This window comes from Nyctereutes procyonoides, unplaced genomic scaffold (genome assembly GCF_905146905.1).
Source record: "Nyctereutes procyonoides isolate TBG_1078 unplaced genomic scaffold, NYPRO_anot_genome, whole genome shotgun sequence".
Lineage (NCBI taxonomy): Eukaryota > Metazoa > Chordata > Mammalia > Carnivora > Canidae > Nyctereutes > Nyctereutes procyonoides.
In genome coordinates this window covers 28,135,162-28,157,104 of record NW_026575120.1, presented here as the reverse complement: position 1 = coordinate 28,157,104, position 21,943 = coordinate 28,135,162, and the positions used below count along the sequence as shown (strand labels likewise).

The 21,943-nt window shown below is 58.7% G+C and overlaps 2 protein-coding genes across 6 annotated transcripts; both read right to left on the bottom strand.

The window, feature by feature from the left end:
* Positions 1-525: 525 nt before the first annotated feature.
* MYL7 (myosin light chain 7) lies at positions 526-3,718 on the bottom strand. Of its 2 annotated transcripts, XM_055334565.1 has the most exons (7): positions 2,575-3,718; positions 2,228-2,245; positions 1,959-2,034; positions 1,626-1,730; positions 1,170-1,248; positions 985-1,033; positions 526-650 (listed from the first exon to the last, which is right to left on the bottom strand). In XM_055334565.1, the coding sequence occupies exons 1-7, from the start codon at positions 2,608-2,610 to the stop codon at positions 549-551; spliced, it is 465 nt and encodes a 154-aa protein (XP_055190540.1). In that variant the 5' UTR covers positions 2,611-3,718; the 3' UTR covers positions 526-548. The 2 variants fall into 2 exon arrangements, with proteins under 2 accessions (XP_055190540.1, XP_055190539.1); XM_055334564.1 differs by having other exon boundaries at positions 2,228-3,705.
* Positions 3,719-3,774: 56 nt separating this feature from the next.
* Positions 3,775-16,017, bottom strand: GCK (glucokinase). 4 transcript variants are annotated; one of them, XM_055334559.1, is made up of 10 exons: positions 15,834-16,017; positions 11,871-12,033; positions 11,302-11,456; positions 10,224-10,343; positions 9,148-9,243; positions 8,913-9,012; positions 6,767-6,950; positions 6,135-6,290; positions 5,422-5,655; positions 3,775-5,103 (listed from the first exon to the last, which is right to left on the bottom strand). In XM_055334559.1, exons 1-10 carry the CDS (start codon positions 15,879-15,881, stop codon positions 4,959-4,961), a joined length of 1,401 nt encoding a protein of 466 aa, XP_055190534.1. In that variant the 5' UTR covers positions 15,882-16,017; the 3' UTR covers positions 3,775-4,958. The 4 variants fall into 4 exon arrangements, with proteins under 4 accessions (XP_055190534.1, XP_055190535.1, XP_055190537.1 ...); XM_055334560.1 differs by lacking the exons at positions 8,913-9,012; positions 9,148-9,243; positions 10,224-10,343; ... (1 more) ...; positions 11,871-12,033; positions 15,834-16,017 and adding an exon at positions 7,118-7,240 and having other exon boundaries at positions 3,782-5,103; XM_055334562.1 differs by lacking the exons at positions 6,135-6,290; positions 6,767-6,950; positions 8,913-9,012; ... (3 more) ...; positions 11,871-12,033; positions 15,834-16,017 and adding an exon at positions 5,762-5,987 and having other exon boundaries at positions 3,782-5,103.
* Positions 16,018-21,943: the final 5,926 nt, after the last annotated feature.

Here is a 21,943-nt window from a genome sequence, read left to right as displayed (position 1 = left end):
TTCCACACACGGCCCAGCACACACTTGCACGCATGCACACACACATGCAGGCTCACACACGTATGCAAGCACATGTGGGATCACACTCGTGCACAAGTATGCACTGGCACGCAGGCTCACACGAATGCACACATAGGCACATGCAGGCTCGCCCGCAGGCGCACGCACACACACACACATGCACACCTGTGCCAGAAGGCGCACTGGAGGGCCTAGGGGCTGCCCACCAATGGGGCCCTGGGCAGAACATTTGCTGAGTGGCCCCAGGATGCCGAGCACAAGCCCAGCACATGGTTGGTTTCGGCCTGGTGGACGCCCTGCAAAGGCCTGCCAGTCCCTCCCCTAGAGGTGTGGCCCTCGTGTCTCATCTGTAAACTGGGCATACGATGGCTCATGGTCATGGAACAGTATGGGGTGGACTGAGTGAGGGGGCTGGAAGCCTGGGTCCCCGACCCCAGCGGTCACAGACAGGCCACACCGCAGGTCAGGTTCGGAAACGGCATTTATTGTGTCCCCGAGGGCGGGCCCGAGTCCCAGCTGTGCCACAGTCACTCCTCTTTCTCATCCCCGTGGGTGATGATGTAGCACAGAGACTTGTAGTCTATGTCCCCTGCCAGGTCCATGGGCGTCAGGGCAAACATCTGCTCCACCTGGGGCGGGGGCACCAGTAAGAGGGAGCCCGGCCTGGGAGCCTGGGGTGGCCACAGCTGTGGCCTCTCACCCTGCCCTCTGCCCCCAGCTCCAAACTCTAAACCCAGACTCCATGTGTTTCTGCTGACTCTGGGCGGTAAGGGAACTGGGGTGTAGGGGGTGTAGGGGGCCCAGCTGGGTCTGCTCTCTGCTTGCCCAGCCCCCACAACCTCCTCCCTTCTGGCTGCACGTCCTGGCCGCTCTGGGGCTCCTGCATGCAGGGGTGCCGGGTCACCGAGGCCGCCCCAGTGCCCTGCGGGGCACGACCCCCCTGAAGGAGCTGGGAGTCCTCACCTCCGCCGGAGAGAACTTGTCAGCCTGGGTCAGGAGAAGCTGCTTGAACCTGGGGAGAGCGGGGGAGGCCCGACGGCCGAGATGAAGGCTCCCATGGCCCAGGTGCCTGCCCCCCAAAGAGTAGAGAGGCCCCAAACACAGGCAGCCACTCTCACCGGGCCTCCTGGGCCGCAGCTCACACTTACTCATCCTTGTTCACCACACCCTTGCCGCTGGGGTCAAACATGCGGAAGGCGCTCAGGATGGCTTCCTCCGGGTCCGTTCCTGGGAGCCGAGGGAGCCAGGTGAGCACCTGGGCCCCCAGCCTCCCCGGCCCCACCCAGGAGGACCCCAGGGTGCAGGGGAGCCCTTCCCGTCCCAGAAGAAGTGGGAGGGTGTTCCCAGACACCAAGTGTCCCTCGGGGCTCAGAGAGGCCAGGAGCAGCCATCCCCGTGGACAGGCCGCGCAGGAGACTGGGATTTGGGAGTGAGTCAGGACTTGGGGCGACCAGCGCCCATGGGCCTGGGGTGCAGGGGAGACCTCCACATGCTCCGGGTGGGGTTGCAACCCCTCGAGGTAGCAACCCCTTGAGGTCTGGCTGGGGTTCAGGAGGGGTTGGGGCAGGTTCCAGGCTGGGAGATCCAACCTGGCCCAGGCTCACCATTGAGCTTCTCCCCGAAGAGCGTGAGGAAGACAGTGAAGTTGATGGGACCTTTCCCCTCCTGCAGCATGGCATCTAGCTCCTCTTCTGGGATGCTCACCTTCCCTGGCGGGGGGTGGGGGTGGGGGGCATGAGGTGGACACAGGGTCCCACCAGCCTCCCCTCCTTCCCAGTCACAGAGGGTGGAGAATCCAACAGCTCTGGCCTGGGAGGAGGTGCGGTGACCAGCGGGGGTGTGGGGGATGAGGAGACCCAGGGGGAGGGAGGTGTGAGCAGGGAAGGGGCAGAAGCACTGCCTGGCAGAGGGGGCCTGGGCCCTCTCAGCGGGCTCACCCAGCTGGGAGTAGGTCTCCCGCAGGTCTGACTTGCAAATGATGCCATCGCGGTTCTGGTCGATGCAGCTGAAGGCCTGCGAGGTAGGGACATGGTCACCATGTGGGAACAGCCCCCCCCACCCTGCCCAGGGAAGGCCAGAGGCAGGCAGGGGTCCTGGCTGGTAGAAGGAGCAAGGGGCCAGGACCACTGACTACAGAAAGGAGGGGGTGCTGCAAGGGGTGGGGTGGGCAGGGAACACCCTGGGCCCCTGGCAGTGGGGCACTCACTTCCTTGAACTCCTGGATCTGCGCTTGCTCGAACATGGAAAACACGTTGGAGGAGCCTCGCTGGGCCTGCTTGGTGGCTGCAGCCTTGCCCCGGGTCCCCGCCTTCCTGCTGGCCTGCAACACTGCAGGTGGGGAGACGTCCTCTCCCCGGCCCCCCAAAGACCCCAGTTCCTGGGCACGCTCCTGGAGCATTCCCAGGAGAGCCTAGGCCAGGGCCCTCCTCCCATCTCTGGAGACCCCCTCTCCAGGCCCAAGGCCAGCCCAGAAGTCACTCACTCGCCGCAGTCCTCAGGGCTGAGGACTGTGCCTGGGAGTGTGCGGCCTCTGGCTTCCCCACTCACACTCACCATCCTCTCTCCTGGTGGATGGCTGGGTCGCTGCATGGGGCCCTCAGCCCCTTTTGTGTTTCAGCCTTATCACCTGGGGAGCCAAATAAGGACAGGAGGAGCGGACAGGCCCAAACTTGGCAGCCTTGAAGGGGCTGGGGGAAGACAGGGCCCCAGGCAGATTCCAGCCACATTCCTGGTGACCTTCAGACCCCTGATGTGTAACATCCGGGCATCCACCCATCCAGCAGCAACAAGGGCAGAGCTCACAGGCTCACAGCTCTTGCCATTCTGGGTGCCCACTGAGATACCTCTCCCCCCGAATGAGAAGTCTCCCCTGCTGCCCACAGGTCCAGCCCAGAACATGTCCCGTCCGGGAGGACAGCTTGGGAGGGCTGGTGGGCCTTTCCTGGGCTTGGCAAGGGCAGTGGGTGGTCTGGGGATGGTCTCTGTCCAGAGACCACCAGGGATTCCCAGAGGTTTGGGTGAAGATGGTGGCGTCTGGTTCCTCCCCTACACCCCAGACCCATGGGCACTGGCCGTGGCCACAGCAGTACCTTTGGGTGCTGCTTCTGGAGTCCAGTGCACTACCTGGATCCCAAGCATCCCCTTGGGTCCGTCCCCATGAGTGGCCATGAGCCCTTCCTGTGAGGCTCAGCTCTAGAGTCAGGGGTCACGTACCCTCTGCTCTGTGGAGCAGAGAAGGGCTGGGGGCCTTGGAGAATAAACGTGATGGGCCACTGGCTGCCCAGCCTCCCTCCGCCGGCCCCTTGGGGGAGGAACACAGAGGGGCCAACTGCCAGAACAGGACCCAATGCCCCTTCTATGTAACAGGGTTTTATACCATAACCTGCCCACAAAGAGGGCTGAAAAAATCAAGAGGATCCTCTGGACTGTAAGGTGAAGACCAGCTAGGAAGTAGCTGACATTCAGACGGGATCCACTGGGTGAGCGCCCACAGGAGCCACGAGGAGTGGCCACATGCCGGCATAACGTTCTCAGGCACAACTGAGATTCTAGAGAACTGAAAGATCCCACGTAATCCCACCCGAGACACGAGACACGGGAGAGAACAAGGGCACATCTCAAGAGGGACGTGACTGCTGGAAGCCACAGCTCTGGGTGAAGTGCTGAAGGGAATTACAGTCATTCCAGATGGGCTGGGTGGTTCCTCTCACCCTGCCCCCCACCGCTCCCCAGGGGTGGAGGCTCTCCGAGATCTGCCCGCACATCCCACACATGGCCAGCAGGGCCCGGGCAAGGCCAGGGCGGCTGACTGCCCCTGCCCCCGACGGACAACACCCCACCTCTACTCCTACCGCCTACGGCACTTCACACCCCTGCCACAGCGGGCAGGGAGGGCTGGCAAGTTCCATGGGCGTCCACGTGCATGTGACCACATCTCCACTCGGTCCCCCGGCCCGTATGCACACAGATCAAAGGACACTGGTCAAGGCCACATTCTCAACTTTTGAGACTTTTAATTAAAAAACCACACAGTCCCAGGCTGGGCATGAGAGGGGGGTGTGGCACATGGAGGTCTAGGGAGAAGAGGGAGGCCTGGGCGGTCCCCTGGGTGCTGAGTGCTGTGTGATGTCTTCCTAGGCCAGCCCTGTGGGAGCTGAGGACTCTCCCATGGAGGGTGCTCCCAGGACTGCCTGGGGTTGGGGGTGGGGTTCTCCTCCTCATGGGCTCCTCTGGGCAGGGGTTCTGGGGGCTCTGTGTCTTGCACCACCTGGGAGCTTCCATCCCAGAACCACAAACCACTCAGAGTCAGTGGCAGGGGAGCAAGGAGGCCTCCAAATGCAGGCCGCGGGGTACCAGCCACCTCCACTGGGGAGCGGGTCCTCTCCCATCATCCACCCCCCCACACCAGGCAAGAAAACAGCCAGGCCTGGGTGCCGGGCAGCCCCTGGCTCCCTGAGGAGCCCCGGTCCACGTCTGGCCAGGTCAGCAGGGCTGCCTCCCCAGGGGTTCCCAGGCCACAGTAGGGTCCAGTGCAGGGCCCAGGCGAGGCAGAGTCAGGCCAAAGGCTCCAAAGGGCAGGCAGTGCAGAAACGCAGCCAAGTCCCGAGTGAGCAAGTCCCTTCTGGGTCCTTGGTTCCAGCAAGACGGGTGAGGGACTCTGGGGGTGTCTGTGCCAGCTCACCTCAGCCCCCAACCCAGTTAAGGCCCTGGTCTGTCCCATCAACTGCCTCTGAGGGAAGAGGCCTGCCCAGGGCCCTCCAAATCCCCTGTGGGCCCGTCCCTATCTTGTGGGGTGGCAGTGGGAATGGGAGGCGTCCAGGGTCCTTACAGAGAGCGACCTCTTCACTGGACCAGGCTGTGGGCACCTGTGGGGGCGAGTCCCCCGGAGCCCAAGTCCAGCCAGTCACTGCCTCCTGCTGGCCTGGTGGCCTCCGGGCTCACTGGCCCAGCATGCAGGCCTTCTTGCAGGCCACTGCGGAGATCAGGGCTGCGCCGCGGCCACTGCCCTCCTCCGACTCGATGAAGGTGATCTCGCAGCTGGGCGTCAGCCTGCGCACGCTGGCATGGAACCTCTCCTTGAAGCTGGGCAGGGGGAACGGGGCTGCGATGATCGCAGACCGCCTCACCTGGGGGGGGGCCCCCCTCCAGAGCTGCTACAGCGGGTGGTCCCTCCCCCTCCCCTCCCCCTCCCTGTCCCGAGGCCCGGGGTGGGGGGTGGGGGTGGTGTGGGGGGGTGGGGGTGGTGTGTGGTGCGGACGGTGGGGATGGTGGGGGGTGGGGGTGGGGGTGGTGGGGGTGGTGGGGCGCACGGAGCGGGGGGCGAGTTTCCACTCCGGCCCGCCTGCAGGGCCCCGGGAGCCACGACCGACCGACGGGACAGCGGCGGCGGCGCGGCCTCACCTGGGATGCAGCTTGTACACGGAGCCGTCCACGCCCACGGTGATGCGCATCACGTCCTCGCTGCGGCTCTCGCGCATGCGGTTGATGACGCCCGCCAGCCCCGCGGCGCACATGTGCGCGGCGCGCGTGGACACGCTCTCGCAGGCGCGGCGCACGAGGTCGCAGTCGGTGGCCGAGGGCCTCAGCCCCAGCGTGCTCAGGATGTTGTAGATCTGCTTTCGGTCGCCCGAGTCGCTGCGGGGCGGGGCGGCCGGGGGCAGGGCGTCGCTGGAGGGTCGCCGGCCCCGGGCCAGCCCGACCCCGCCGGCGGCGGCTCTTCCCCTCCCCGTGCCCACCTCACCCAGGCAAAGCGCTTGGGGCTCGGGCTCCGGAGGGGAGCGGGTCCGATTCCGCCAGGCACCAGCAGTGAGCGGGCCTTCGCGCCTCTACGCCCGGGGTCTCCGCTCTAACGTGGGCGACACGGGCGCGCCTCGGGGCCGTCGCGTGGACGAAATGAGACGATGTCCGCGGCGGCGGGGTGCCACGGAAGGGACACGCGTGGACGGCCGGGCGGCGGCTGCACTGCGGGCCGCCCCCTCCGCTCCGCCCCACCCTCACCCCCACCCCCACCCCGCCTCGCTCCGGCTCCCGCCCGCACCGGAGCCCCGCCCCCGCCCCTGACCCCGCCCCGCCGGCCCCGCCCCCGCCCCGCGCGCCCCGCGCGCCCCGCGCACCTCTCCACCTGCGACACGAAGCGCGTCTCGAAGGCTCCGCGCGTGCGCAGCTGCTCCGAGGCCTCCCCACGGAAGAGCAGGTTTTCGTCCACGAGCTTTAGCAGCACGAGCCGCACCAGCTCGCCCATGTATTTGCCGCCGATGATCTTCTCATAACTGCGCAGAGGGCGGCGGGGTCAGGGCCTCGGCCGCCCCCGGGAGGCCCCCACACGCGGCCACAGGGAGGCCGGGTGAGGCCCTCGCACAGCCGCTTGCAAACCTGGTCGTTTCCGTTCCCTCATTTATCAGCCAGGGGGTTAGGATGAGGAGTGCTCTGGGCCCTGTCCCGTCTGAGACCTTCCTCATCCGACCTTGCGCTGAGCGCACTGCGACCGCCCACGGCCGTGTCACCTGCCGGGAGGGGGTAATCCCGCTCCTCTGCCCACAGACCCTCTCTCTGGGGACGAAACCTTCCTGCCTCTCACCGTCCCCGTTCGCAGGGGGCGCGGGGGCCGCAAGGAGGAGGAGCCAGTTTGCAAAAGGCTTGTGGGTCTGCTCCCCCCGCCCCCCACCCCCGTTGTTTGCAAACAGGCCCGCGGTCCGCCGGCGGGAGCAGGGCTGGGGGCGGGGGCAGCGGGGGGGGCGGTCCTTACAGCTGCTGGCCGGGGTTCAGGGAGTTCTCGTCCACCACGCGGTCGTACTCCAGCAGGAACTCGTCCAGCTCGCCCGAGTCTCCGAAGGCGCCCCACTCGGTGTTGACGCACATGCGGCCCTCGTCCCCTTCCACCAGCTCCACGTTCTGCATCTCCTCCATGTAGCAGGCGTTACAGCCTGTGCCTGTGGGGAGGGCCAGGTCAGGCCCCACCACCGCCCGGGGCAGAAACCCCTCTCCGGAGCCCCTCCTGCATCTCTCCGCCCGCACTCCTGCAGGAAACCCCGTGGCCCTAGCTCCCCAGCCTCCTTCCTCCCACACCCACCACTGCTGGCCCCGGCTCGCTGCTGACCTGGCCGCGTGGACAGGCGGCTCCCCCAGGCGCCAAGAGATCTGGGTTTGCTGTGTGACCTGGCACGGATGAGCCCACCTCTCTGGGCTCTTCCTCAGCCCCAGTAGGAGATGGGAACACCTTCTGCTCCTATTACCTGGGGCCCTGGGAGGACGGAGTGAAATGTGTCCAAGTGCTTTGCCAGCTAGAGATGTGCGCGGGATGTTATGGTTTTATCGTATTTATGCACATCCTTGCTTTTTGGCACTTTACATAGGTGTGCTTGAGCCTCCCTGTCCTGGGTGGGGTTTGGGGGGCACCCAGAGATAAGGCACTGCCTGGGTCCCTGGCCGCAGCACAGAGGTTACTGCAGGCGGTGTTGGCTATGGAATTGGTAATTTGCAGCGTCCCTCGCAAAGTGAAAACGTGGTGTCCTTTGCTGATAAATTTTTAAATTTCGAAATGGTTTCTGAGCCTGTGTGGGCAGCATGCCCTCAAAGCCATTGGGGATGTCCACTCAAATGCTGGCAGTGACCTGTCCAGTAGGAATGTGGCCAGTGATGCAGGGCCTTCCAGTTTTTTTGTTGTTGAAAAAAATCCAGACCTTGATGTGCCTCCTCCCAATTTTTGGATCTTGGTCATTATCAGAAACATGTTTTTAAGCACTGAGCAGAGTGTTTGCAGCGCAGCCGTGGCCACAGGCCACCCCCTGCCATCTCTGCTCCAGCAGGGCTGTGGCTGAGGGAGGGGCTGCAGAGCTTAGGCACTAGGACAGGACATCCTGGGGAACAGTGCCCAGACTCAGCTGCCCCAGGCAGCTCTGCAGGGGACAGGCAGGAGATCAGGCTCCTGCAGCTCCTGGTTAGGCGGTGGACTCAGAGACAGCTTTCCATCTGAAAGTCAAGACTAGAAGGAGGAGACGGGAGAAACAAGAGGAGGGCTGAGGTGAGGTCAGGTGGCAGCTGAGGGCGTGTGGGTGACATTGGAATTGGGTTTGTGAGCGCACAGACAACCCCTCAGGATGGCTCTGATGGGCCTAGTGGAGCAAACAACTTTGCCACTGACTTTCTGGGAAGCCACAGCCCCAAGACTGCAGATAAATACTTGCGTGCCCGCGTGCCCAGAGATCACTGGCCACACAGGAGCGATGCTCAGGAAACATTCCTGATCCTCAGGAGCTTCTGGGAAAGGCCTGACGCCCACTGGGGCCAGTGACACTCCTTTCCTGATACAGGTCTTCCCTTTGGGCAGGGACGGGCCAGCCGCTCTGGGGTACAGGATGACTGCCTAGGAGGGGGTGACCGCACCCATGCTTATCCTCTTCCACTTGGACAAATGTGTCCCGTTTGGTCAATTTACCAGATGAGGGAATTTAATTAAATCCTGGTGGAGGGTGCCTGGGTGGTTCAGTGATTGAGAATCTGCCTTTGGCTCAGATCATGATCATGGGGTTCTGGGATCAAGTCCCCATCAGGCTCCCTGCAGGGAGCCTGCTTCTCCCTCTGCCTGTGTCTCTGCCTCTCTCTGTGTGTCTCATGAATAAATAAAATCTTTAAAAATAAATAAATAAATAAATCCTGATGGGCCGGTGTGCCATCTGATGCAGGGACCCGTGAGTGCTGGGACATACCAGCTGCATTCAGGACGCCCCGGCATCTCCCAAGACCACCTCACACCCTGTCACCTGTGGGGTTCACGCCTGGCATAGGGGCTCTGCTCTGACCACCAGTAACCCAGCACTTTCAGCCCTTACTCCTCAGGACTGAAGACAGAGGCAGGCAGAGGCCCCTGGATAGAGCAGGGCATGAATCCTTACCCACAATCATGCCAACCTCACACCGGCGGTCTTCATAGTAGCAGGAGATCATCGTGGCCACCGTGTCGTTCACCATTGCTACCACGTCCATTTCAAAGTCCTGCCAGGAGGCAAGGAGGCAGCAGTGACGGGGCCTGGGTCTCGGCCTGGGTGCTCTGGGCCCCTCCAGCCAGTGACCTGGCTCCCTGGCCAGTGGGGCGGGGGGTTCCCAAGGCAGGCACGGGGGCCACCTCACCCCTCTGCGTTTGATGGCGTCACGGAGGAGCCCCACGATGTTGTTCCCCTCTGCTCCTGACGCCTTGAAGCCCTTGGTCCAATTGAGGAGGATGCCCTGAGGGAAGAGGAGGGCTTGTGGCTGCAGAGGAATGCTGGGGGCAGCTGGAAGCCCTCCTGCTCAGCAGACCACAACTTTGAGACGTGTTGGAGACGGTTCTTTATGAATCTTCATACTTCTGCGGGGCTGGCTTCTAGCCCACTAACAGTGGTCCTAACGTAAAGGCCTAGAGGCATCGGCCCAGAGTCAAGGTGAGGTCCCCTGCAGCACGCCCAAGTGGACAAGGATAAGCAAAAGTTCTGTCACCCCCTCCTGGATGGTCTTCCTGTGCCCCCGGGTGGCCGGCCTGCCCCTGCCCTTCATACGCTTGGGGCCCAGGGCTTGGAGAACCAGGGAGCACTGAGCTGTATGTGTTTTGTATGTATGTACATGTGTAGATGTGTGTGTGATTTATACGTGTGCATACATGTGTATAACTGATGTGTATCCATGTAGATGATGCACACGTGTACGTATTACACACACATAAGCATGTAGGGTTGATGCGTGTGTCTGCGTGTGCACTGTATGCACATGTAGGGCTGATGTGTGTACATGTATATGTATGACTGACCTGTGTGTGCATGTATGTGCAGGCACAGTTGGATTCTGCATGTACGCATCATGTATCATGCACGTGTGTGGGGGGTGACTGGCAGGTGGAGCCCTGGCCCCTGCACACTCCTGCTTCCCGTAAGGGTGGCCCAGTATCACGTGGCTACGCTGGCATCCGGCTGCCTGCCTTTGAGCCCCAGCACCCTCTTCCATCCGTGGGCAGCTTGTGCAGCCTGTCCCCTGACCTGCGACAGGGTGACAGTCCTGCCAGCCCCTCAGGGCAGCAGGGGCTTCAGGCACACCGAATCAGCCGTATCTCGTTCCCCAAAGTCTCACAAAAGGTGAGTGACAGGGCCACAGTTTGAATCCAAGGCTCTTTCCTCACGGGGAGTGTCTGGGGTGCCTGTCTCTGGGGTGTGTGTCCACCCCCCACCTGGCCCCACCTTGTCGATGTCTTCATGCCTCACAGGAAAGGAGAAGGTGAAGCCCAAGGGCAGCTTCTTGTGCTTCATCTGATGCTTGTCCAGGAAATCGGAGATGCACTCGGAGATGTAGTCGAAGAGCTGGAAGACACAGCGCCAGCAGGCCATCGGCCTCAGCGCCCCTCTCCCAAATGCTGCAGCCCCTGGCACAGGGCAACACCAGGACAGGTCTGTCCCCAGCCCAGCTGGGTGGGCAGCCTGTCCCTCCCACTGGACGTCCAGCCACAAACTTTGGACAGAGGTTCAGCCGTGCTCATGACTCTGATTTCTGTACTTTGCTGCCTCCATGAGCCCGGCTGCCCCACCCCTGGCCCTGCCGAGGACCAGCCCCCATCCTGCTGCGTGGGCCCGTCCATAAAACTGGGTATTGCCGAGTGCTCTGCGGATGGACCAAGGTCCCCGCTGGTGCTGGGGCCCTGTGAGGTGCCCATGCCATCCCTGCCACCTTGATTTACCCCTATAGCATGCAGGGGTGTGGTGAGGACCAGGCTGCCATAGGACTCCTGCCTCGAAACCCTGGCCCTCAGGATGGCTCTGCCTCTGCCCGCCTCCCCTGAGGGCTCGTCATCCTTCTGTAGCCTCTCCAGTCCTCCCCACCAATGGGTAGCATTCCCGCCTGGGCAGACATTATGACTGCAGCCACCCCACCAGGTGTCCCTGCTGCTGGAAGGCGAGGGGGTGACACATAGGAAAGAGGCAGAGTGCTGTGTGCTGACTGCACCAGCTTGTTCCCTCAGCTGCCCTGTCACCCATCTGATGCCTCTGGGACACTGGGCAGGGATGTGACCTGCAGGGGCCACGCCTGGCACCATCCGCTTAGGCCTCTCAGCTACCTCCCTGGGCCCTCTGAGGCTGGCTGGCTCTCCTGTCTACAGGTGTCCCTGCCCCTGGGAGAAAGGTGGGCCCTCCTGCCAGGACTAGCGAGTGCCATGATCCTGGGCAGAGTTGATCCTGCCCCACGGTCCCCGGGCCCCCAGCCCCCGGCCCGTGGGCCCAGCCCAGATCCCCAGCCCCCAGCCCCTTAGCCCCAGCTGCTCACCATCTCAGCAGTACCAGTCATGGCATCCTCAGGGATGGAATACATCTCGTGCTTGGTTTTCACACTCCACTGCCCCTCCTCGCCCTCCCCCACCTTCACCAGCATCACCCTGAAGTTGGTGCCGCCCAGGTCCAGGGAGAGGAAGTCCCCGACTTCTGCAGACACAGTGAAAAGTGCATTAGCCTCGGGGTGCTGCCCAGCAGGACCCCAAGACCAGGAAGAGGAGGAGAGGACGGAGTGGGGGGATCAGAGGAGCTGGACTGGGGGCTGCTGACCCCAGGCACCAGGGGACCCCAGAGTCAACAGTGGAAGAGGTCAAAGGTGAACTGGGGAGCTCAGTGGGCAGCCGCTGCCTTGGACTGAAGCCACTGCAAGCCCAGGTTCCAAGGGAAGACCTAGTGAAACAGCGCAGGGTCAGGATTGGGCTGAGCCTGAGAACAAATTTCTTATTGCAAGATGCACAAAGCCAGTTTCCCCAAGGCGGTGAAGACGCCAGGGCGGGGCCGGCACGGAGCTATGGCTGCAAGGACTTAGGCTGGCCTTCCCTGTGGGTCCCAGGGACGCGGTACCTGAGCCTTCTGGGGTGGAGCGCACGTAGGTGGGCAGCATCTTCACGCTGGCCTCCTCGTGGGTCTCCAGCCGCAGGCCCCGCGCCATCTCCCTCTGCATCCGCCGCATCACCTTCTTCAAGTCCGCCTCCTGCATCTGGAAGTCCGCCAGGATCTGCTCTGCCTGCACGGGGTGGGGGGCAGCTGGGTGGGCTGGGGGCCTGTGGCAGCCAAGTCAGGCCCTCCCCGCACACACCGGGAGTCTCCTTTGCCCTCTGGCCTGGGCCCAAGATGACCCCTCATCTCAAATGACCAGTTAGGACCAGTTGAAAAGTTAGAGCAGCAGAGTTCCAAGAGCAGCCCCCAAATGCAGCGGCCGAGGCATGCTGGGGGGTGCAGGTGGCAGCTCCCCCTTTGTAGCTCAGATACCTGCTATGGGGAGGAGGGAGGCACTAATCAGGAAAGTGGGTGAGACAAGGCTGTTGGGCAGTCAGTGGGCACCTGGCATGACGGTCACAAAGACCCGGTCATTCTCCATCTAAATTAATGCAGAGGGAATGAATGGGCCTGTGTGTACAAACGGAGCATGTTCCACATGGCAGCTCCCCCAGCCCAGGGTACAGCCTCTGACCGGGCTGAGCCAAGCACGGCTAACCCGTGCTCCACCTTTTCTCCCCACAGATTTTATTTATTTATTCATGAGAGACACAGAGAGAGAGGCAGAGACACAGGCAGAGGGAGAAGCAGGCTCCATGCAGGGAGCCCGATGTGGGACTCGATCCTGGGTCTCCAGGATCACACCCTGGGCTGAAGGCAGATGCTCAACCACTGAGCCACCCAGGAATCTCCATCCTGTGCCCTTTTGCCAGTGATCTGGTTTCGTGCTGGGCATGTGGCCCCATCCTGGCCAATGACAGGGAAAGGGAGGTCTGATTTTAGCAGGACCTTCCTTTCCTTCCCTTCCTGGGAAGGTCAGTGTCCCTGTAACTGTGACACAGCTGTGTAGGAGTGTGATGGCCAGCGCCACAGCCGCGGTCCTGTGACAAAGTGGAGACAAGGCTGAAGGGGGAAGCTGTTGGTGGACACCGATGGCGGGAAGAGAGGCAGAGCAGCCCGGCCCCAACGCACTAGCCAAATGCCAACATCTGCCAAGCCATTCTACAGCTCTGGGTGCCAGTGCGAGCACAGCCCTAGGAAGGCCCTCATCCCAGTGGAGCGATCCTCATCCTGTTCTCAGAGGCCCACAGCGACAGTCTTCCACAACTTTCAAATGTAAAATGTGTCAGCAAGGACTGGAAGCATTAACCCTGGCACGTTTCTACCAACAAGCTGCACCCCAGGCTGAGCGCAGTGCACTCCCCTCTGTCAGTGTTGTCAGGGTGCTAGGAGGAGGCGCCAGCAGCCGCTTCTAGAAGAGCACAGGTGTGTGCGGGTGCATGCGGCCTGCGTGCCTTGCGGCCAGCACCCAGGAGCTGCTGTCTGAAGTCATGAGAGGCTGCCGGGCACCTCCCTGAGACAGAACTGTCCAGAGGGACCTGCCGTAGGACATGACAAGCTCTTAGCAGGACTGATGCAGATCCACGAAGGTCCAGCCACAGCCCCCTTGTGGCCTGGACTCGGGAGCGGCTTTGGGCCAGAGGCTTCACCCTCTGTGTCCAGGCCCATGTGGATCCCTCCACTGATGGTGGGTGAAACCCCCACTCTGCCGGCTTCCAGGCCAGAGAGACTCTTTGGTGGTACCCCAGAAATCACATGAGGTCAGACCACCTGGTCAAAGCATAACCTGAAGTTGCTAGCAACATTTAATTTCAGCCTAGCAGTTTCTCTCCAAGAATCCATTCTTTGGAAAGGGCCCTGCAAGCAAATGAGCACACGCGGTGCTGGGATGTCGGGGACTCAAGAAGTCCCCACATGCACCCCGGGGCCTTCCCGTCCCTGCTGGGACACTGCACGGCAGGAGTGGGAGGCTGAGATGACATTTGCTAGAACCTGATTGCATTCTATAAATACAGCTGCATCTGGCTGTGGCTCTCACTTGTCCTGTACAATATTCTCAAAAGCTTAAATTTGCTGTCAACATTCAAATAGAGACCCTTTTACAGACAAATCTGGATTTGACAGCATTTCTGTAAAAGCAGGTCTGCATTGTCGCTAGCCCTGTTGGGGGGTGGCCATCCACTTGGGGAAGGTGTGTATGTTGGGGGCAGCCTGTCCCTGACAGTGATGCCCAGTCACCTGCCCTCATACCAGGCCCTGCCCAAGTGAGGCTCTGTAGATTCCGGCACTGTCCACACCACAGGACTGAGGGGGACCCACCCCCAGGCCCCCACACTGTGGGAAACCCCTGTTCCTTGGGTGTACAGGTTGGGAGGGGCGCTGGGGGGTTCTATGGCCGCAGTCCAATACTCTAGGTGGCCACGGGCCAACACTGGCCTGCAGCAGACCTTGCCTCTCACCGTGAGGAGTGACATCTGTGGTGGGTGCAAGCCCCCTCCTCATGCACATCAGGGTCTCCTGCACACAACCCTGAGAGGAGGGGGCTCTGACCTGTGCAGCCCCCTCAACCTTCAGAGCCATGTGTCCAGGGGCCATGGGTGGGGTTCGGGTCTCAGGGGGGGGGCCTGCCTCCCAGAGCCCTTGGAACGTCACCGGGAGCAGACCCCATGTGCCAGGCCCTGCTCAGGGCACCCCTGGTTCCCCCCTATCATGAGTCATTGCCCCAGGATGCCCTCTTTCTTACAAATGAGGAACGTGAACATGCTGGCTGTGCCTTCCCAAACCCACGGTGCCAGAAGGCTTGGATCTGGGTTTGCACCCAGGCGCCAGCTCCGAGCCCACTCCCCATCCCACTGGGCTGCTTCCTGCCCAGTTTCAGTGCCCAGAGCCAGCTGGGAATTGTCCTATGAGTGTCATGCTGCAGTCTGTCAAGCTAAAGGACTTGCCCGAGTGGCCTGGGAGACGCAGGTCCTCCCTGGGAAGCCTTGGGAAGCTGACTGCCCGCCCCCAACCCTGCTCGGAGCACTGCCCAGTGCTCTCTGACTTGGGGGCTCTCCCACCCGGTTCTCCCGGTGCTCCTGGCAGGGCTGGGCTGGTGGACCGGGGATCCTTTTCCCCAGGAATGTGTGGGCAGCTGGGCCAGGGTCACCCACTGTGTGTCCCAGAAGCACAGGAGCCAGGCTGCAGCTGGACACATGACAGGGCACACATTGTCCTCTAAGGCACCGTCACAGTGGCCTCCAGTGTTTGCCCGGAGACCTCATTCCCTGGTCCTCAGGGGCCCACAGCTCCGTTCAGGCTGGCCTCCCAATACCATGCTGGGGCAGAAACACCTTGGGGCCTTCTCAGTGTCCTCATCTGTCAAGTAGAGGCACTCCTAGGTACCCTGCCTTCTTCTCTGTGTCCTGGGGATGAGGTCCCAAAGCCATGAATGCTGTATAGAGGGGGCAGGTATCCTGCCAGCTGAGCCCCCCAGATCCAGCCCCTGTCATCCCCACCCAAACAGCTTAACTCCTCCCACTTTGCTTCAACTCGTACACCTGATGACCCTGTCCAGGCCTGTGTCCTTCAGGATGTCTGCACACTGATGCCTGGGCACCCAGAGAGGTTCCACTCACTGAAACGGGGGCCAGGGGCCAGGGTAGGGAAGTCAGGAGCTTGGTGTCAGCATGTTGCCATGTGTGTTGGCCAAGGAGAGATAGAGACCAAGCAGCAGAAGGCTCAGCGAGGCCTGAGCGCAGGGGACAGCCTGGCCGTGCATGCCCCAGGAGCCAGTGCCCTAGAAGACACTGTCCCCACAGACATCCCAGGAGAGTCTGGGTGTCAGGAGGGGCAGTGGGGAGGGGGTCCGTGAGGCACAGCTTCCTCTCCACCCGAATGCCTCCTTCCCGGGGCCCACAGCACCCTGACGTCTGCTCCGGCACCCTGACCGCCCTGTGTGTGGGGGCTGGGGGCGGCCACTCTCCCTGGCTCTGGGATGGTCCTTACCAGACTCAAGGCTGTCTGGGTTTGGCTCCTCGTGGCATCTGTCGCCATGTCTCCGAAAGGCCAAGAGGTAGATGTTTTGGGAGGTGGAGACACTGCTGCCTGCGGAGGTGCAGGGCTGGACTGCAGCCGGGGACAGAGGCCCACCTGTGCAGGTGAGGGCCACCCCGCAGAAGAGCTGCCCTCGGCAGGCCGCCCAGGGCTTCTGCACTGAGAGGGCTCAGCTGGCAGTTGCTGAAATACTCTGCTCGCTGCCACCAGGTCAGGCGGGGCCGAAGGGCAGAGGCAGCCTGCATGGGGTCAGAGCTGACCGGGGCAGCAGGACAAGGCCAGGGGGCGGTGCCCACACCACCTGCACCCCCGTGTGGGGATTAGCTGCCCAGATGTTCTGGAGAGGGGACAGAACCAGTCCATCTGCCCCCAGTCCTTGATGTTCCCCGGGCTGGGGTCCCCACCCTGCCAGGACAGGAAAACAGTGAAGAACCCCCCACTCCCTGCCACCCTTCACCATGCACAGGGAGGGCCTGGGAGGGCCTGGACCCTGCTGGCCAGAGTGCGGCCCTGGAATCCCTGGAGGATTTTCATCTGAGGAGGGGTCCCACTTGCATTGCCTACACTTGGGGACCAGTGCAGCACTTGGGTGGGGAGGCTGGGACAAGATCCCGGCCCCCCGCCCCCGCAGGATCCTAAGGGTGCTGCCCATGTCCTGTCCCTGGTGGGTGTGTCCCCTTGGCCAATCAGGCCACAGGGTTGATATGCGGTGCTGCAGGGTGGGGGAAAGGAGGGGAATGAGAGGGGGGGGGTGCCCCAGCAGCTGCCCCCAGCCCAGGGCCACCCCCACACAGCAGGTGAAAAATGCTTGTTTTCATCAGGGTTTATAAACTGCAAATCGTCAAGACCTGTCTCCAAAGATCAGGAGGTTGTTCTTGGGTTTTGGGCTGGCGAGGTCCAGGCCCCAGAGCTTGCTCTGGGGCCTGGACCTTGTGCAGTGTCCCCCACCCCCGGCCCACCCCCCGCCAGGAGTGTCACTCCCAGGACACGCTGGCACCTGCCAAGCCTTGCTAAAATTAGCAGTAGCTCCTAAGTGGCTTGGGTACGGATGGTGCAGGGACAGTACGCCAGGCTCTCCCATCAACGGCCAGTGTGGTCACCCCGAAGAAAGCCCTTGACATGATCGATCCCTTTCCTAAAATAGAGCAAAAGTACCTTCACCAGATCTACTTGTGACAGGTCACTGACCCACCAGCCCCTGGCTGTGAGCCGCCGTTTTTTCTGTGTGTGTGGCAGTGGGACTCATCCTGAGCTTGGATGGGGGGCTTCTGGCCCAGCCAGGCTAAGCAGCAGCTGCCTCTCTGCTGGTGCGAGCACACAGCACCCGAGAAGAGGCTCCGGATCCTCCAGCCCTCTCCTATGGGATGCTGGAGTGGACCAGGGCGGGGGGCACACAGGCCCCCTTTCTGGTTTGTGGACTTCCGCTGCCCTCTCTAGCTTGCACATTGACCAGCGAGCATCCTTCCCCAGAGCCCTTCCCAGGACCACCTCCCTGCATTCTGTGGCAACAGCAGGGAAGGAAGGGGTCCCGACTTCCCCACACTAGGCAGTCCTGAAGAGCCAGACCATCAGGCCTCACACCAGCCCTCCTGTATGCCCAGCCCTTTCTCACTGCTTCCTCTTTAGATGGGTCAACACTGGGCTCCAGGTGAGGGTCCAGGAAAGGTTGGACCTCAGAGTAAATGGCTTATGAGGGACATACTTTAGAGTCTTTAATATCTCAAGGGTGGTCTTCAAGAGGATGGAGGAACATAGTTTCTGCTTAGGGGTTCTTAAAAACAAGGAAAACACAGAACCGCCTGACAATGGGCCAGGATGTCTCAGTGAGCTCCCCATTTAACGGGGAGAGAGAGAAGGACATCTGAGAGAGCTTGTCCTGTGTTCCAGGGGGTATTCTCATCCCTTGGTTGCTCACAAAGCCAGGTCAACAGGCATGATTTCATTTTCTTCTTAATTTATCTCCAGGAAATCACTGACAAGTTCAGTGGTGGATATTCCAGGATCGAAAAATAGCACATAAGCCATATAGCTAAGTACAGGGAATGAGTCCAATAAATTATGCTACATTTATGAGTCACTAAAAACAATAAAATTGATCTGCCTCTGTTGGCATAGAAAGACGTCCCTGACACACTGTTAAAGACAATGTGGTGGCTACCCTCCAGTGAGCCCTACCTCTGTTATTTACCACCCATGTGGTCCCCATCTGTGTTGAGTAGGCCTAGCCTATAAGAGGATATTGCAGAGCATGACCTTTGAGGAAAGGACTTCAAAAACATGGTGGCTCCTGCCTTGCTCTCTCTTGGATTCTTCACACAGAGAGAAGCCAGCATGAGGACAGACAGGTCTTATGAGGGGGTCTATTCAGAAGAAGATTCCTAAGTGAATCAATCAAGGCCTCCTGCCAATGATTGGGCTCCACCTTCCCAGGCAGGTCAGTGAGCCACCTTGGGAGCAGACCCACCTGCCCCAGCCAAGCCTTCAGATGCAGCTCCAGCCAGCTTCTTGGCTGCAACTTCATGAGACCCCGAGCCAGAACCCCCACACTGAACCACTCCTGAACTCCTGACCCGCAGAAATTGTGTAAGATAATAAGGGCTTGTTGTTTCAAGCCACTAAGTTTTGAGGTAATATTTTACATGACAATAGATGACTAATACAGAGGAAAAATGGTTATGTAACACAGCATAATGCACTTTTGTCATATAGACGTACACTCATATAATATACACATGGGATGAAATACAGTAAAATGATAAGAGTAATTATCTTGATGGTGGAAATATGAATGCTTTTATTTTCCTTTTTTCTTATCTGTATTTCCTATGTTTTTCTGCAGTGAGTGTGTAATAGAGAAATATATATATATTTTAAAAATCTATTTATCTTGGGGGGGAGCACACAAGCAGGTGGAGGGGTAGAGAGAAGGGATAAAAAGAATCCCAAGCAGACTCCCCACTAAGCATGGAGCCTGACATGAAGCTCTGTCTCACGATCCTGAGATCAGGACCCAAGCTGAAACCAAGAGTCAGATGCTCAACTGACTGAGCCACTCAAGCACTCTGAGATATATTTTTAAATAAAGTTAACAAAACAAAAAAGGTTAGGCCTCATCTGCTATTTTTGCATAGAAGCTCTAAGACCCAGACTCTGAAGGATGGAGGTTCACAGTTAAATTGGAACTTGCCAGACCCTGTATTCTAGTGGGATAGAAAATGAGGCTGGAAGCCAGAGTGCCCCATATGCCAGCCCCTACCCACCGTGGGCCCAATGGCCCTCAGCACTAGCTGGGCACCTGCACTGATGCAATGGGGCCTAGAGGTCAGCACAGTGTTGCAAGTGTTTGCTTACTGCAGGGCAGACTGGCTGTGCCCTTGTATGAGGGAGGCCAGGGGCTGTGGGGAGGATGATGTCATGCAGTGTGGTCAGGATGTCAGGCACAAGAGCAAGGAGGAAATGAGCCTAGAGACAGCAGAACATCCTGGGGTCACGATAATGAGCACTGGGAGGCCTCCACAAGCTGCCTGCTGTGCCAGATGCTTTATGTGGATCACAAATGACCTGTGAGACTACGGCTGTCATTTTATATGGGGAAACTGAGCCCCTTAGCAGTTACAGGACTTCAGAGATCCCACAGCTGTCAGTGGTGTAGCTGGGATCCATCCCCAGGTTGGTCTGACTTCAGGTGTGCTGGCAGTTTAGTCTTTCTGATTGAGGGCTTCTTCAGGGCCAAGCACACACAGGGGTCAGGGAATAGCCTCTGGAGCTGCTTCCAGGCTGGATATGTTCAGAGACCTCAGCTTCACCTGGCAGGGGTGGGCGTGGTCACAACATTTGCCTCTGAGGGCAGGTGGCACTAGAGGCCTGGGACCAAGTGTCAGGGCTGAAGAGCAGAAAGCCAGAGCCATGAGAGGGTCAGGAGCAGAGTGAGAGTGAGGGTACAGAGAGCATGCTGGATGTTGGCAGGAGAAGGGAGGCAGAGTGAAGGGGTCACCCAGGACCCCATGTGGGAGATGCACGAGATTGTTAGGGCAGACAGGAGTGTGAGGTCACCAGCCCGAAGTCTGAAGACTGATTCTGCCAGTAGGACGTGGGCAAGTCCCTTATTTTCTGAGCTTCAGTTTCCCTCTCAGTAAAGGAGAGAACAATTTACCTCCCTCACAGGGCTATTGAGAGGATCTGACAGGACAATACAGATAAGATTCTTGGCAATCCAAGTTGTTCAATAACTTGTAGCTATTTTTGCTACCAGAGGATGGTCTAGCCCCTGGGTCAGAGTTAAGAGCAAAGGGCATCCAATACTCTAGATCTATGGCAGGTCCAAAGCAAACTCCCGGCCCTGTGCCTGCCTGAGTATTTTGGAGTGTTCTAAGGAGATAGGCAGGTGGCATAGTCTCTTTGATGCCGGTCTTGCCCTACATCAGTGTGGCTTATTGTCTGAAAAGAGAACGTTTAGGGGTGACATCACAGAAAATGGTAAAGTAGGACACTCCAGGGATAGTTCCTCCAGCAAAACAGGCACAACTTAGAAAAAAAGGATCAAAATAACTATTTTGGAACTGGGGATCCTGATCAGTAGAGCAGCCAGTGGAGTGCTTGAGGAAAAGAGAGGTTACTGATGGCATATGAGTGAGCAGTATGCACAAACCGGATACCACACCTAATCCCTGTCATGGCTACAGGGACAGCACCCATGTCCCAAGAGCAGCTGGCTGGAGTGAGGGTGGACAGCCAGGCCCGTGGGTTGTGCACTGCGGTTTTTCTGGGCTCCCTGAAGGCTCAGTGCGGAGGGTGCCTTTGTTTCAGCCTGAGATATACAATTCCAGTTAAATGTTTTTGGGTTTTGTTTTGTTTTTTTGATCCAGATATTTAAGAAATCCTCTGTCAGGCCACAGGCTGGCTGCAGAAACATCAGAACAGAAATTTCTTTAGGGACCACACATGTGAGAAATACACACTTTGAAAACCATTTTTAAAAATTAAAAAAGAAAGAAATACAGACTTTGTAGAAAATCATTTGCAAAAGTCACTACACATGGACAACTGCAGCCCTCAACAAGCAAGAAAACCAATCCTTATGGAGGGGGAGAATGTAACTTCCAGAGTTGCCACATTATACTACTCAAAGTGTCAACTTCTCAACAACAACACAAAATTACAAAGCATACAAAAGAAAGGAAAATATGGCTCATTCACAGGAGAAAAATAATTTAGTAGAAATTATCCGTGAGGAAGCCCACATATTAGAATTGCTAGTCAAAGACATTAAAATAAACATATTCAATGACCTAAAGGAAATCATAGATAACACCCTAAAAGGAATTGGGAGAATGATGTGTCAACACACAGAGAATGACAATAAAGGTAGAAATTATATAAAGAAACCACACAGAAATTCTGGAGCTGAAAAGTACAATAGGTGAAATGAATAAATAATAATAAAAAATGCTAGAGGAGTTCAAGAACAGATTTGAGCAAGTGGAAGAAAGTGCATGAGCCTGAAGGTAAGGCTACTACTGCACTATCCAGGCTGCCTGGCAGAGAGGAAACGGGACATGCAAGATGCTGGTAAGATTATCACCATATAATGGTATTGCAGGAGTCCCAGCAGCCGCTGATAGATGGAAAGGGGCAGAAAAAGGACTGAAAAAATAATGGTGAAACAATTTCCCAAATTCAGTGAAGTACATGAATATACACATTCAAGAAGCTAAAACTATAAAATTCTGAGAGGAAAACATAAGTGTAAATCTTTATGGCCTTGGGCTTGACAATGATCTCTCTTGAATAGGATGCCAAAACCAAAAAGATATAAGTTGGACTTCATCAGAATTAAAAACTTGTACAAGAAACACACTGTCAGGTGGATGAGAAGACCCCCATGAGGTGGAAGAAAAGTTGTGCAAATCTTGCATCTGATAAAGGTCTGATGTGAAGGGGTTAATAATGCTCACAACTCAAAGACAAACCACCCAATTTAAAAATGGGCAAGGGACTCGAGCAGATATTCCTTTTTTTTCCCCTCAGGTTTTTATTTTATTATTATTTTTTAATAAATTAGT

Coding starts and splice junctions, on each gene's coding strand:
- MYL7 (XM_055334564.1), bottom strand. CDS start 2,419: ATGCTCCAGGAGCGTGCCCAGGAACTGGGGTCTTTGGGGGGCCGGGGA. Junction 2,035..2,227: donor AGATCCAGGAGTTCAAGGAA/GTGAGTGCCCCA, acceptor CCTACCTCGCAG/GCCTTCAGCTGCATCGACCA. Junction 651..984: donor ACAAGTTCTCTCCGGCGGAG/GTGAGGACTCCC, acceptor CCCCCGCCCCAG/GTGGAGCAGATGTTTGCCCT.
- GCK (XM_055334559.1), bottom strand. CDS start 15,881: ATGGCGACAGATGCCACGAGGAGCCAAACCCAGACAGCCTTGAGTCTG. Junction 11,457..11,870: donor CTCCACCCCAGAAGGCTCAG/GTACCGCGTCCC, acceptor CTGTGTCTGCAG/AAGTCGGGGACTTCCTCTCC. Junction 9,244..10,223: donor GGCATGAAGACATCGACAAG/GTGGGGCCAGGT, acceptor CTCTTCCCTCAG/GGCATCCTCCTCAATTGGAC.